A 14,034-nucleotide genomic window follows, 5' to 3' on the forward strand; every position below is an offset into this window, starting at 1 on the left:
TCAAGACCACGCTCTCTCTATTGCTTTAACATCCAAGATTTACCCTAACCACATGTTCATCTTCATCATGAATATGTTAGCTGTTCCGTAACAGCCCTTTGCTTTAATATGTATCATTGAATCTACTTTATAAGTTTTACAGACACACACACACTCACTGGGAGTTTTATTGGAATTGTATTAATTCTATATATCAATTTGGGGAAAACCTATACCCTTACAGTATTGTCTTCTATCATGCTAATTTTTTCTTTAATATTCTTCAATAAAGTTTTAAATTTTTTCTATAGTGGGCATCTCTTGTTAGTTAATACTTATAATACTTTTCTTGCTTAAATAAATTTTTAAAAATCTAATCACTTTTTTCTAACAGTGCTGGTACATGCACTTGAAATGGGCTTTAGTATTTTGATTTTGTATCTAGCAAACTTGCAAACTATTATTGGTTCTGATAAGTTATCTGTGTATTTTACATAAATAAATCATCTGAAAATGACCTTTTCCCCTTGCATTTGTTGCAAGGCTATTATATAGGCTATTTCTCTTCTTTTAGTGGTTAGCCTAGCTATTTTAACATTTGTAATTAAAGTCTAACTTGAATCAATATGTGCTCCTGAATAATACAAAAGTTTTGGAACTCTTCCTCTCCATATAATTCCTTCTCAAGCTACATGCATTTCTGTTGACTAGACTTTTACTTCTCTCTTTGCTAATATCCTTGTTAATTGTTCTTTCTTACATCTCTGACTTTTTTCTGGTATCATTTCTTTCTTCCAGTTGTGGAAAATTCTCTCAGATTTTGTTTGTCATTATTTAATCCTTGTTTTTTAAAGATATTTTAGCTGGGCTTAGAATTCTAGTTTCATAGTAATTTTCTGTTAGCTTATTGAAGCTATCCTCCTGACTTCTGACTTCCAGCTGTTGCTGTTAAAAAGTCAGCAAATCTAAGTGCCCCTGCTTTATATCTCTTTTTGTAACTCCACTTTGACAAATATTGGACCACATTGTTCTTCCCTACATCTCTTTTTTCATACTTTTCTTCTCTTTATTTCTTTGCTCTTCTATCTACAGAACTGTATTTTTCATTTCCAGAAGATCTCTTTGGTTCTTTCTCAACTCTTGGGGTTTTTTGTTTATTTAATATCCTCTTATTCCTTGCTCCTGTTTCCAAGTTTCTTTTTTTATTTAAACACATAAAATAATTAAATATTCTGTGTCCAGTGATTCCAACATTTTAAGCCCTTGGAGGTTTATTCTTCTGTCTTTGGTTTTTGCTTCCTCTCATTCATGGTGCTTTGTTTCTCTGTGATTTTTATGATTATTAACTGCAAGCTTCTTATTTTCCTTGAAACTTTTTCCTTGAGGATTCTTTGAAGCATGGGTGGAATGTATGCTTTTCAGAGAGGGTTTGCTTTTCCTTTTGCCATCCACCTGGAAACATCATTAACCAGAGACTATTTACTCTTAAGTGTTTTTTAAAACTATAACTGATAGTATGGCGACCATAAAATTCAGGCTTAAGCTAATGAATCCTCAGGAGAAACTTTTTCCTCAATTCCAACCAAAGCTAAGGTCAAGAAAAGCAACTTTCTGTGAATTCTTCTGCACTAGGTAGCCAGAAATCTACTGGATTTCTTTTATAAAGGGTGTTTATTTGGAGTAGAAGCTTACAGTCACAAGTCCATAGCTTGTGCCCTCAGATGGAAGGTGAGAAAGAGGGAAACCCTGGTATGGCCTTGGTGGCAACCTCTAGGGGCTTCAGTTTGTTCTGTCCATGCTTTGTGGCATCAAGGATCAGGTCCCTGTGCTTATATTAAATTCCTTATAAATTTTGGTTTTGTTATATGGGACATTAAGATTATTTCACCCATACACAGAACATAGTTTTTCAATGTATACATAAGAGGGTGAATTATAAGATGAGATAACAGACTCATATTGCTTGTTTATTTTTCACTTGTATTCTCTAATTTATGGTCACTTGTCCAAAGAACATCCCTAAAACCATTTACACTTAATAAATGTCATTTTTATTTAAAAAACAAAAACAAAAATAGAGTAAGTTACTTTGCTTACCAAAGTGTGTTGCCACATGTTGGAGCAAGATGGCTGCCAGTCTCTGCGGGGGTTCAGCGTTCATCTTCCTTTTAAGGCTCTTGTCCCAGCTTCTTCCAATCTGAGCCATAAGCTAGCATAAGTCTCATCTCTTTTCCTGGGACTCATCTCTTTCTGGGCTCAGCTGCTCTGCTCTCTTCACAAGGCCAACTATAAACTATCAGATGAAGGGCTCGGCTCTCTTCCCAGGGCTCCAGCATCAAAAACTCAGCTCTCTCCTCTGCTGTGTCATTTTCTTTGTGAGTGTCCACCCACCAAGGGAGCAGGGACTCAATGTCCTACTGTGTCCAAAGCAAAGCCCTATTTTAATTTAATCAGTAAAAGTGAAACCTCTGAATTTAAACCAATCAAAGGGTATCATGAGCCCAGAGGAACTGACCAGTTTACAAACATAATCCATATTTCTTTTTGGAATTCATCAATAATATCAAACTGCAACACCTTTTTTATTTTTAATATCACTCACTCTTGGAGTGGATGCAACCTTTAGGTTTCCATCTTTATGCTGATTTCTCTTATTACATCCTTCACTCTTGAATGGGTTCAGTCCCCTTCCCTTATTTGCCGTCCTCTCTGAAGGTCTCAGAGATGACCCTCAAGGTCTCCTTGGTTGTGGTGGAAACCCTTTGAACTAAATCTGTCTTTGCTGCTGCCTCCCTCTCTGGATCAGTTTGTTTTTGTCCTCCGAGGATTCCTTTTTACTGTGCCAAGTCCATAATGCATTTTAACACAAACATATAGGTACATATACATTTATATGCATATGTAATTTATCAAGCATGTTAGTTGCTTTTTATCATGAGTTTGGTCCAGATATGTAGTTCATCATACTTTTTCAAAACTTTAATGATGATATTTGTAGCATCTTATATGCTAACTTGGAAATTTGTGTCCAAAGGGAACTAATACTGGTTTCATGAATGTGTGCATTTTAAATCATAGTATAGTTAGAAAAGAACAACAAATATGTAGAATAAACCAGCAATATTATTCTCTAATTTATGGTCACTTTTCTTAAGGATGAAAATTTGAGAAAACAATTTTATTTAGTTATTATTGTTATCAATTATGGTTAGATGGATCTTTGATGAGAACTATGTTTTCTACTCATTTTTACCAGCAAGCCCTCGCTTGCATATTCACAAACCAGAGGTTAACTTTTATTTTCAAACTACATGCCACTTTGCTTCAATATGTCCATAATTCACTGTCTAAATCAGCAGGATCTTCGTTGTTTGACTAAGTTGAGCATGTAAATAACAGATGGCAGTAGTCATTCCATTATTTGGTAGATTGATATTAAAAACGATCAATTGTCTAATACTTCAAGGAGGTAATTTTAGTAGGAGAGAGTTTAAAAGCTATTGGATATACAAATATTCCTCATCTACTACTGTGGCTGGGTGCATATCTACTTGCATAGTATGTAGTTGACTGAAGAACCTTGGTTATATTATTGAGCATGTAGAATTTGAAGAATTTTAATTTCATTTTGAGGTGTATTTTATAACTCTGACAAAAACTATATGTATACATATATGAGAAGTTATTACATAAATGGTACACTAAAATATAGGCATGAACATGAAGCTGGTATTTATAAAGCTTCTTACTCTAAAGGAAATGTAGATTTTACCCATAATATTAGAAAGAACCAATAATACATTCATCTGATTGATGACAGTACATCCTTGATGTCTCTGAGAAAAATAGACATATAGCATCTAAGGCAAAATGTGGATCTTCTCGATATGCCAAACTTGAATTATTTCAAATTGCTTATTGTCTTTTCTACTTGCAGAACTTTCACAGCACATGCCAGTTATTACACCAAAAATAAAAACCAAGCAAGGAAAGCATTAGAACAATAGATCCGTTCCAATGGCAAAATTTCAATTCTAAAACAAGCCTTTTCTTTAAAAATCCACTTTGATCTGCACTATAATCAGCACACTTCCTACTAAGTGACCCTAGCAGTTGAGTGTTATACTTATATTTTATTTTTCCTTCACAAATGATTACAGAGCATGATAGCAAGCTGGGTATTCTCTTTGTGGAGACAGAGCTCTGGGTGAGAGCTCCGGACCCATCTCAGACTCTGTACTTTGAAAGTGCAGGGCTCATCCATGGTTTTAAGAGGTTTCTGAAGACCAGCTCCTTTTATCACCACCCCATCAAAATGCATATTAATTCTCCAGCAGTCAAAATTTAGAGATAACCTGGTTATGCTTTTTATGTGAGAGTGTTACAAATATTATTGGATGCTATCTCTACACCAGACCCCGAGGCAGGCACTAGGGAAGTGATGGTGTAAGAGAAGGTATCAGTTCACACTGTGAGGAGCTTATAAGCCCAGAGGGATGAGTCACAAAGAACAGGTGAGCACAGTGATAAGCTACTGCCACAAAATGCAGATGCTTTTGAGAGTCCATTGGGATGATGATGCAGGGTTGTGTGAAACTGAAAAAATCCCTAAGGAAGAGTGGAAATGAGGGACATTCCAGGCAGATGGAAAGGCATGTGTGCATGCTCAGAGACAAGCTTTTGAGGAACAGAACAGTCACGAGTCTGGCCACAGCAAAGAGAACAAAGTCAAGAATGACACAAATGAGGCTTCAGGGTGGTAGCGTCCATTTTGTATTATTTAATTCAGAACGGAAACTAGTTTGCCAGGGAGATGAGTGGCTAATGCAATGGACAAGTTAGGAAATGCTGGTGGCTTGCAGGAGGGTAGCAGAAGTGGAGCCAGACAAAGGTAGAGTCAAGAAATGTTTACAAGGTAAAGTTTTCAGACATGGTGATCGGCTAAATATGGAGAGAGAAGGACAATTTAAGATACAGTTCCCAAATTTCAGATATTTCATAGTGTCTTTCTCTTCTACGTGTTTGAATCCTTAAAATATCTCTAAGTTACCAATTTTCTCCCACTGATCTCCTTAAGCTAGGGCAGGGTGAGGAGTAACCAGTGGGCGGCATTGGGAATACAGGATTTGAGGGAGAGGTGAGCATGCGTATAAGTCAAGGGGTTTAAGAGTTTTTGTATAACTATAACACACTTCTCTTTTTTCTCCCCTTGGGGATGAAAATAGGAGAACTCACTGTGAAAGAACCCAAGTTTCTTGATTTTGAAGTCAGAAGTGAAATTCAACTCATTGTTTTCGCTGACTATGGTGGACATAGAGCTTACTGCAAAGTAAGAGTCCTGATACAGGATGTGAATGATAATTTGCCGTGTTTTGAGCAAAACATTTACCAAGCAACGGTGTCTGAAGGCCAGTTCTGCAATGCTCATGTCATACAGGTAACAGGGATATGTTTTGTTTTGTTTTTGTAAATTGATATCAATTAATGCACATTAAAATATTTAAGACCCTTGTCCAGCACATATATTAAAATTTAAATGTACCCACAGCAGCGTGTACAATGTTGATGGATTGAATGCCACCTTCAAGTGAAGGAGGCCTTGAGTTTCTCAGTTCACGCTGCTTCTTTATTCACTCAGTGCTCAATTACTGCCCACCTGCCTTCTCTAGGGACTTCATGGAGCACTAGTGGGGACTCTGTAGTGGCACAAAAATGGCTAACCTTATAAATGTGTCCATGTTAGGGGGGAAGTCAAAATGTAAGTATATATTAATAATTTAAGTGCCATATAATTGATGGTATAATAGAGGCACGTATTTAGTGGCTTGGGAGAAAAAAGGAAAGAGACCCAAATTTCCTGGAGGAAAAGTGTAAGGCTTCTGTTAGGTCTTAGAGGGTGAGGAGGCCTTTGCCTGGTAGAGCTGCAGACAGAAGAGCATGGACTTGTGGAATCTGAGCCTCCTCTTGACATAGAGGTGCAACGGACACAACCAATCCAAGGTCCACAGAGAAAAGGTAGCATTGGAGTGGGAAAAGTGGACATGGTGGCTGATGGGTATGGGGAATGGCAGGAAGAGATGAGAGGTGGAGATGAGAGGCACCTTTGGGACTTAGAGTTGCCCTGGATGGTGCTTCAGGGGCAATCACTGGACATTGTAAATCCTCCCAGGGCCCACTGGATGGAATGTGGGAGAGTATGGGCCATGATGTAGACCATTGACCATGGGGTGCAGAGATGCCCAGAGATGTATTTACCAGGTGCAATGGATGAGTCATGATGATGGGAGTGAAGGTTGCTGGGCGGGGGAGTGGTGGGGTGGGGGTGGTAGGGTTGAATGGGACCTCATATTTTTTTAATGTAATATTTTTACAAAATTAATTAAAAAAAAAATAAATAAATAAAACTGAAAAAAAAAAAAAAAAGAAGATCATGGACTGCGGCACAGAGAAAAGAAAGCACTCTCAGAGTTCAAGATTTTGTGTGAAAGGCATGGATTCCCAGCTTTCAGGATGAGCGCCATTCAGTGAGAAGCCCAGGTCAGGAATAAGAGAATCTCTTCCTAAGACAATCTTGTGCAGGCTCTGAAGCCACCTATCCTTGAGCGTTTCACCACTTGTGTCAGGACTAGTGCTCTTTCCTGTCACTGTGGGAATGACCTTATGGAGCTGTACATTGGGAAATGTTCAATCTCTTGAGAATCTACAAATGAAATAGCATATATAACCACCTTCCCAACAAAGTTAGCTGCATTGCGAGATATTCCCTGCAGCCTCTGAGATGCCCTACTGTGATCAGGCTTTCTTTCTGGGCTAGGTATGGCCAAGGCATTAGATGACATGTTGATATATTTTTTAAAAGACCTCAGTTCTTTACTGTGCACCCCACCCCCTTCGCCTGATTATTTAGAAACATGCCTTCTTTTTACTTGAGTCCAATTCCTAATGCACATGGTCTCCTCTGTTGGTGCAGACAATACCAGGGTAGGTTCCAACGTCTGGAAGTCTCAGCTTTGTACCCCAAACACCATTATGGCTATCCAGGATTTCCTGGGCTTTTATTGCAGATTTACCAGGCAATTATATCACCTAATAGCTCAAGTTGCTGGCTTATTCCAGAAGTGCTGTGTCTTTACTTTGGTTTCAGTGACAACTGAAATGTTTAAGAAGAATGTGAGGATATTTTCCAATCTTAATCATTCCTGCCCAGTGGCACTGTTCAGTGGGGATTACCAGATGCCTCCCGTGCCTCAGCAGAGTCTACTTTGTCACAGCAAGACCCCCACGGGCACTGTACTTCCTTCCCTGGCATGCTGACAGAGGGAGAGCTACATTGCTTGTAGAATAAGTAAAAGTGAAGAGCCCGTTAAAGCCCAGGTACATGCATCAAATGGGAGACGCCCTGACCCCCCCAGCACTTCATTATGTCCACTTTCTAGAAGGCCAAGTCAGTGGCAGTTACAAGGAACTTTGTTCTTCCACATTATTAGATCATTTAGCCCCCAGGAAGCTAGAACTGTCACCCTCCTGTGTCCTGTCCAGGTAAATAGAAATGTAGAGGGAACTGGAGTCCATACCACTTGAGGTGGCTCCTTCCTTTTTTTTTTTTTTTTTTTTTTTTTAATTTGCCAACAACTCTTACAACTTTTGCATACGTAACTTTTTTTTTTTTAATTTTTTTATTTTTTATTGACTTTGTAATAATATTACATTAAAAATATATATGTGAGGTCCCATTCAACCCCACCCCCCCACCCCCCCCTCTCCCCCCCCCAACAACACTCGTTCCCATCATCATGACACATCCATTGGATTTGGTAAGTACATCTTTGGGCACCTCTGCACCTCATATACATTGGTTCACATCATGGTCCTTCCTTTTTTGTTGCCATCACCTTGCCCCTGCCCTCTCCTTTTGGTTACATCCCCACATACTTCCTACGAGGAATTATCCTTCCTCTGTCAGGTGCCGTATTGGTGGATTAGCAACCAAGACGTTCACCTGCCTCCCACCCCCACCCCACCAGCAGTGGTGTCCACTGTCAGTCTCAGACTTTCTCTCCCTGCAGAGTGAATCTTGCGTCGAGGATCACCAGGACAATGACAGATTGGAGCTTATTTACCTTCATGACAAGAACTTAGAGAAGCTGTGCTTTTAGATCCCCAGAGTTGCCCAGATTCTTGTACTTAACCCAAGATAGCATCTCTTTTCTGGTCAAGATACCATCATGGCTGTGGGGAGCTGGCTCCCTAACAGATGCACCGCACCTACATTCTGTAACATTTAAAAATATACAGTTTTTTATTCAGACCCGGATGCAGACTGGTTCCTCTTCCCAGTGCACTGTGTGTTAAGCCCCTCCTATATCAAAAGGCTGGCTCATGTGCCCTGCGTGGGGACCTGAGCTCTGCATGGGCCGCTCAGGACACCCTGACCTCTGACAGCAGTGTGAAGTACAGATCAAGAGGGTGGAGTGTTAGAAGCCTTAGCAGGGAGGTGACAGAGTCATAAGCTAAGGCTGAAGCTGAGAAGACATAGGGGAAAAAATGCAAAGCTTGTAAAAGAACGTGTTGACTCATTCTTAAACACAATCTTGAATCCATTGATTTTGTTTATGATTAAAATAAAATGCAGACTAAATAAGATATTTCCATGGAAAATGATGCAAAACTTTTGTTTTATTGGTAGCATGACTTTCATAGCTGATTAAGTGGATGATTAGGACCTAAATTTCTTAGCGCTAATTCTAGACTTCATTTTACTTCTTTAAGGATCACTTTAGATTAGACTTTAATGCAGTAGAAAAGTCCATACATGGTCCATTTTACAGGCAATGCTTCAAGCAGAAAAAAAGATCAAATGAAAGATTATCATTCACCAGGTAAAAGCTTCCTGTATCATTTCTTTCTTTTACTGGTGCTAGCCTAAATCCATGTATAGTACTGGAAATTTTCTATTCAAGCAAATTAGGTCATTTTTTTCCCCAAGTTTTTTTCCTACTGTCCAAAATTATAGCTCAAAAATATGTACTGCTCCTGCTGAGAGCTACTTGGAAATCATTTGAATGAGTATGCAGTATAATTACCTCACTATCACCCACTTTATTATAAAGTTAAATGTAAGCTTCAGTGGTTTCTTAGCATTTAATCATTCTTTTTAAAATGTGCTTTAAAATCTGTGATTCCTTCATAAATCATTTCTCTGAAAAACAGGTTTAACCCATTTTGCAGGTTAAATTGTCATGTAACAGAAGAATTGGTTCCTCACAGGTTTTCACTACTGACCTGGACAGTGGTTTGAATGGCCTCATTGAATATTCCATTCTTTCTGGCAATCAAGGAGAAGCATTTCAGATAGACTCAGCGAATGGTGTGATAACAACAAATACAGTTCTGGATTACGAGCTCATCAGCTCCTACAGGTTTGTCCAGGATTCAGAGCAGTTTGACCAACTATTCTGCTTTGTTTTCACAATGCTGTTGCTGAGGCATGACATTGCTAGCTTAGTTGTAAAAACGTCCTTTTCCTTTGTGTCAGCTTCTGCTTATTCTTTCTGATATAGTTGCAATGTGAAAAGAAGTGATTAGAATAGAAGAACTTTAAGGTCCATTTTAGTTCTAAGATTGTATTAATTTGTGACACAAGTACTAAACGAGAGACATTAAAAAAGATGATGTGAAATACAGTAATGTGAAATAAGGTGAAAGATATTTGTGAAATGCCTAGTAAACTATAGAGCATCTGCAAGTGTTTGTTATTATTGTTTTTAAAACAGTTCTCTTTTTAATTATTTTGTCTGTGCACAAAAATACAACCGTCATCAGGGCCTTGTTAGAGTAGTGGGTTTTAGTAGAAATGGGCTTGTTGAAAGCAATGTTCACCATTAAAACTTTTTGTCTAGAGTCCAAGATGTGCCACTGTTATACAGTATTTTATAAAGGAGAGAATAATAGTGCCACAGGTCTTCCAAGAACTTTTAAAAATCAGTGTTACAGAAGTCTAGACATGCATACTTTATGGCATCACAGTCTGTGAAAGCAAAAGACTCTAAGGAACCTAAAGTGCCCATAATAGGGACTGCTTAAAGAATGACAGCAAACCAGTCAATGAAATGCCATGACACTGATGTTAAAAATGAATAAGGTAGATCTGTACATGCTGGCGAGAAGATAGCTCTCTGGTCTACCTGGCTAAGGGAAGGAAATAATGAGGCATGCTCCAGTACTTCATGCTGCATGCTGACTTGAGTAAAAATAAGCAGCAGCAAACCCATATACTTAGAGAAGTTCAGAAGAAAACACACGAAACTGAAAACCTTGTTTGTCTTTGTAGAGGTGGTCAGGGAAACTTGTGATCAAAGAGAGGCTTGGTTTTCTTACTGTACATTTCAATGTGCTTTAACTTTGAATTGCATTTTTGAATGTTTCTCCAAAAGGCCTTTCAGATACAGTAATGAAATACTAATCCTTATAACCACTTTACAAGGAAGTTAAAACAGACATTTTCACGCCACAGAAATACAGTGGCTTGTTCCAGGATCACTGAACTATTTAATGATCGACTTGTACTTGCACTCTGATGTTCTGATTCTGGGGTCGCACTATTACCACGGCACAAGTTACCTAGCAGACCTCTTCTTTAGGACATACAGAAGGTATACAAAAGACCCTTAAGTGTCAATATTCTGCTATGCTGAATTACTTTCATGTTTTATGAGGAAAGTGCAGTGCAACTAGTATAGTTAAGCAGTAAGCGCTGATTAAAATGGAATCTGTTACTGGGCAGATTGAGTTAACCTCTGAAAACCCTTCCAGCTCTAAAAGTTTAATTGTTTATTTCTTTTTGTTAAGTATATTTCAAAATATTACTTCAAAAATACTTCAAAAGTTTATTGTATGACCTTACCCTGTATTTTCATTCAAATTTTAGTGTAAATCATTTTTATGCCACTATATATATATGTATATATGTTAAAACCTATTCCTGCTACTTTGTCTCTATGGTAATTTTAAGCATAAGACTAATTTTTTTCTCCATAGACTGCAAGTAAATCTCAGTCCAGCTCCTATATGAGTGATTACAAATTCAGAGCTTACTGAAAATTTGCTCTGTGCCAGGAACTAAGCATGTCCTGATTGTAATCCCTTTTTGTTGCAATATTCTTTTTATTCAGTGGAGACTAACTGGCACTAAATCTTAATTCTTCTAACCTTTTCCTATTTGTGTCATAGTTTCTGTGTTCTCGACATTTAAAAGTACCCCTCTCCAGTTCCTCATGAAGAATTCAACTCAAGTCTGATAGAAGCAATAACTGAGAGAAGTTGAATATCACACACACATTGGCACAGAGATATAAAGACACAACCACACTCAGCCCCACACACGCAGGGTGAAGGCAAAGAAAGTATTTTAAAGTTCCCTGCCTCTCTAGGCCCACCAGCCAAGGGGTGGCTTTTCTTCCTCCTCAATCTTTTACCTGACATGTAAGGCCATGGGAAATAAAGGATAATTTTCCCTAGCCTTTAGTGAATGCTTTGGAAACTGTCATTTGGCTTTTAAAGTCACTATTTTTTTAACGTTGCAGAATTCATTTATTCGTGATATATGGCATTAATACCATCACTGTATATAGAGCTGTGAAAAAAATGATGTTTCAAGAAGAGTTTCTGTTTTTCTCTTCTCTTTCAAAATTTACTATTTATTTTAAACACTGTCTTGTTATATTAGCTTCTTAAAATTATTTGATTGGGAGAGGACCTGGTGGGAAACGCCAGCCTGTCTGCGGATTGAGCAGTGCCTGCTGCAGTCTTTTGGGCTCTGGGCCGAGTCTAAGTCAAACTCTGTCTTCTTGACCAGACGGGGTTTGTCTTTCTATCGGAAACTGCCCTACTTATTTTGATAGCTTAAAACTGGATCAGTAATTGACAACTTTTTTTCCTTACTGCTTTTCCTTTCTTCTCTTGCACTCCAATATGGTAGATTCCTGTGTATGTTTTGCTTGTTCTGGAGATAGTGGATTAGCTGGGAGTAGCTTCCGTGCATCTCACGATTGGTAGACTAGGAAAAATAGACCCTACACTAGAATGAGCCTGCTCTAAATGTGGCCAGTTTCATTTATAATGTAAGCAGGGAAGCAGTTCTGGAATATGGAGCTACAGTTCTGGAACATGGAACATGGAGATTGGCAACAAGTGATATTTTCACAGACTGCCAAGCACCCATCATAGAAGACTTGAGTCCTTTCCGAAATTATGTGTAGAATCTCTGCAGATCTGCCTTCATAACTTTTCTTTTACTCTTCAAGCTGTTGAGGGACCTTTTATTTGTCCATTTATTTCAAAACCGAATAGTATATTTTTGTCCGTATCAAAGAATCCCACTTTTGCAAACCTGACGTAGGCATTACATAGAACACCTGGAGTTGTGATGCTATGGAAACATGGTGGTTATGGCTATAGTAGAAAATGGATACCTTGACTGACACCTTAGTATGACATTGTGGGGGAGGCAGCAGAGGGAAGGAATATTATGCGTGGATTATTTTTGGTAAAATATTTCCATATGTACCTGACTGACGTTCATACTACAGAAAACAAAGTTTCCTCGTGGAATTATTCCTCAGCTGCAAAAGGGTGAACCTCAGGAGGCCGTCCTGATGTCCCAGCCCTGGTAGTGTAGATGGTGGCCTCGGTAGTTGGTGAATGGCAGGTGAACAGTGATCATTTGATATTAAGTGTAATTCAAACCAAGAAATAATTAACACATATTTTACATTAAATTTTAATTTTTGGGTTGGAAAGATAAGGAAAACTTACCAGGCGAGCTAACGGAAAAGAAAGTAGAAAGTGTGTTGACTTCCGAGACTCAGCTCTATAAAAGATCATCACGACAGCAGGCTGACTATGCTATTTCTGAAATAAAAGTTATCTTTTGATTGTCCACTCATTTTATTACTCAGTTACACTCCTGGACCTCATAGTCTTGAGGGAATAAAACATAAGCTAATGATGAGATATTAAGGGGCATGTATACTTAGTTACGGAGACCTGTTGAAGGAGCATCATATAGTGGAGCTCAAGCTTTCAAGTCGACCGCATCTTGGACTTGAACCTGCTCTGTTATTTAGTGCATGTACAATTTGGGCAAATCTTAGAAAGTAGCTCTCAACATTTATTAAAGAAAAATAGAGCAACACCACTGCCCTAAAGGAAATTATGGGAGGGACAGAAAAGCAAATCTTGCAGAAGAATGGGCAAGGTCCTATGGGAATATAGAGAGAGGCGCCTAATGCAGATGATAGGTGAGTTAAAACTAACCAGAACTGTGATTTTTTAAAAGAGTGAGAGGGTCTAGGGACCAGAATCCTAAGAAGAAACCAAATCATAAAGGGTCATATGTACATGCTCAGTGCTTAGATTCTCTCTTGTAGACATGTAAAGGCAAGCAAAGTCTTAAATAAGGAGTAAGACTTTCAAGTTAGGATTTTAGATAGAGCATTTTCACTTCAATGTGGGAAATGGGTTGGAGCAGATAAGACTTAGGGTAGGGAGATCTATCAATAAATAAACAAGTAACACAGGTGAGAAAGATACAATAAATTTGCAGCATCCAGGTAAAATTGATGAAGACCTGAGACTAGGGTGACCAACTTGTCCCACTTCTCCTGGGACTTTCCTGAAAGTCCCATGTCACCAGAAATCACTTAATCCCACAAATTGCAATATTTGAGCACCCTGTCTTAGGCTCTGAAGGCAAACCAAAATGCATAAGAACGTTGATCCAAGTGACATTTGGGAGGTAAAATCCATGACTCATGTTTGGTTGGATGTGGGAAAGGAGGTGAGAGAAAGGCAGATGTTAAAGACAGTAATGAGGTTCCTAACTTGATTCATGGAGTTGCTGGTTGATGCATCAACAAAGAAAGATTGAATCACTGCATGCAAATTCTTTCCAATCATTGGCTTTTTATCTCTACTTTATAGTCCTGGCCAATCAGGCATCTTTTGTATGCTTATTCACCATGTCAATGCCCTCTTTTAATTCTATCATTTTAATTG

General features: G+C 38.5%; 1 protein-coding gene across 1 annotated transcript in view; it reads left to right on the forward strand.

Moving 5' to 3' along the window:
• The window catches only part of DCHS2 (dachsous cadherin-related 2), a 282,266-nt gene that overhangs the window by 256,259 nt on the left and 11,973 nt on the right, over nucleotides 1–14,034 (forward strand). Inside the window, exons 15-16 of the mRNA XM_058274999.2 lie at nucleotides 5,205–5,416; nucleotides 9,247–9,398. Of these exons, the coding sequence (XP_058130982.1) occupies nucleotides 5,205–5,416; nucleotides 9,247–9,398 (364 nt within the window). The remainder of the gene's footprint in view (nucleotides 1–5,204; nucleotides 5,417–9,246; nucleotides 9,399–14,034) is intronic.

Source organism: Dasypus novemcinctus, chromosome 1 (assembly GCF_030445035.2).
Source record: "Dasypus novemcinctus isolate mDasNov1 chromosome 1, mDasNov1.1.hap2, whole genome shotgun sequence".
Lineage (NCBI taxonomy): Eukaryota > Metazoa > Chordata > Mammalia > Cingulata > Dasypodidae > Dasypus > Dasypus novemcinctus.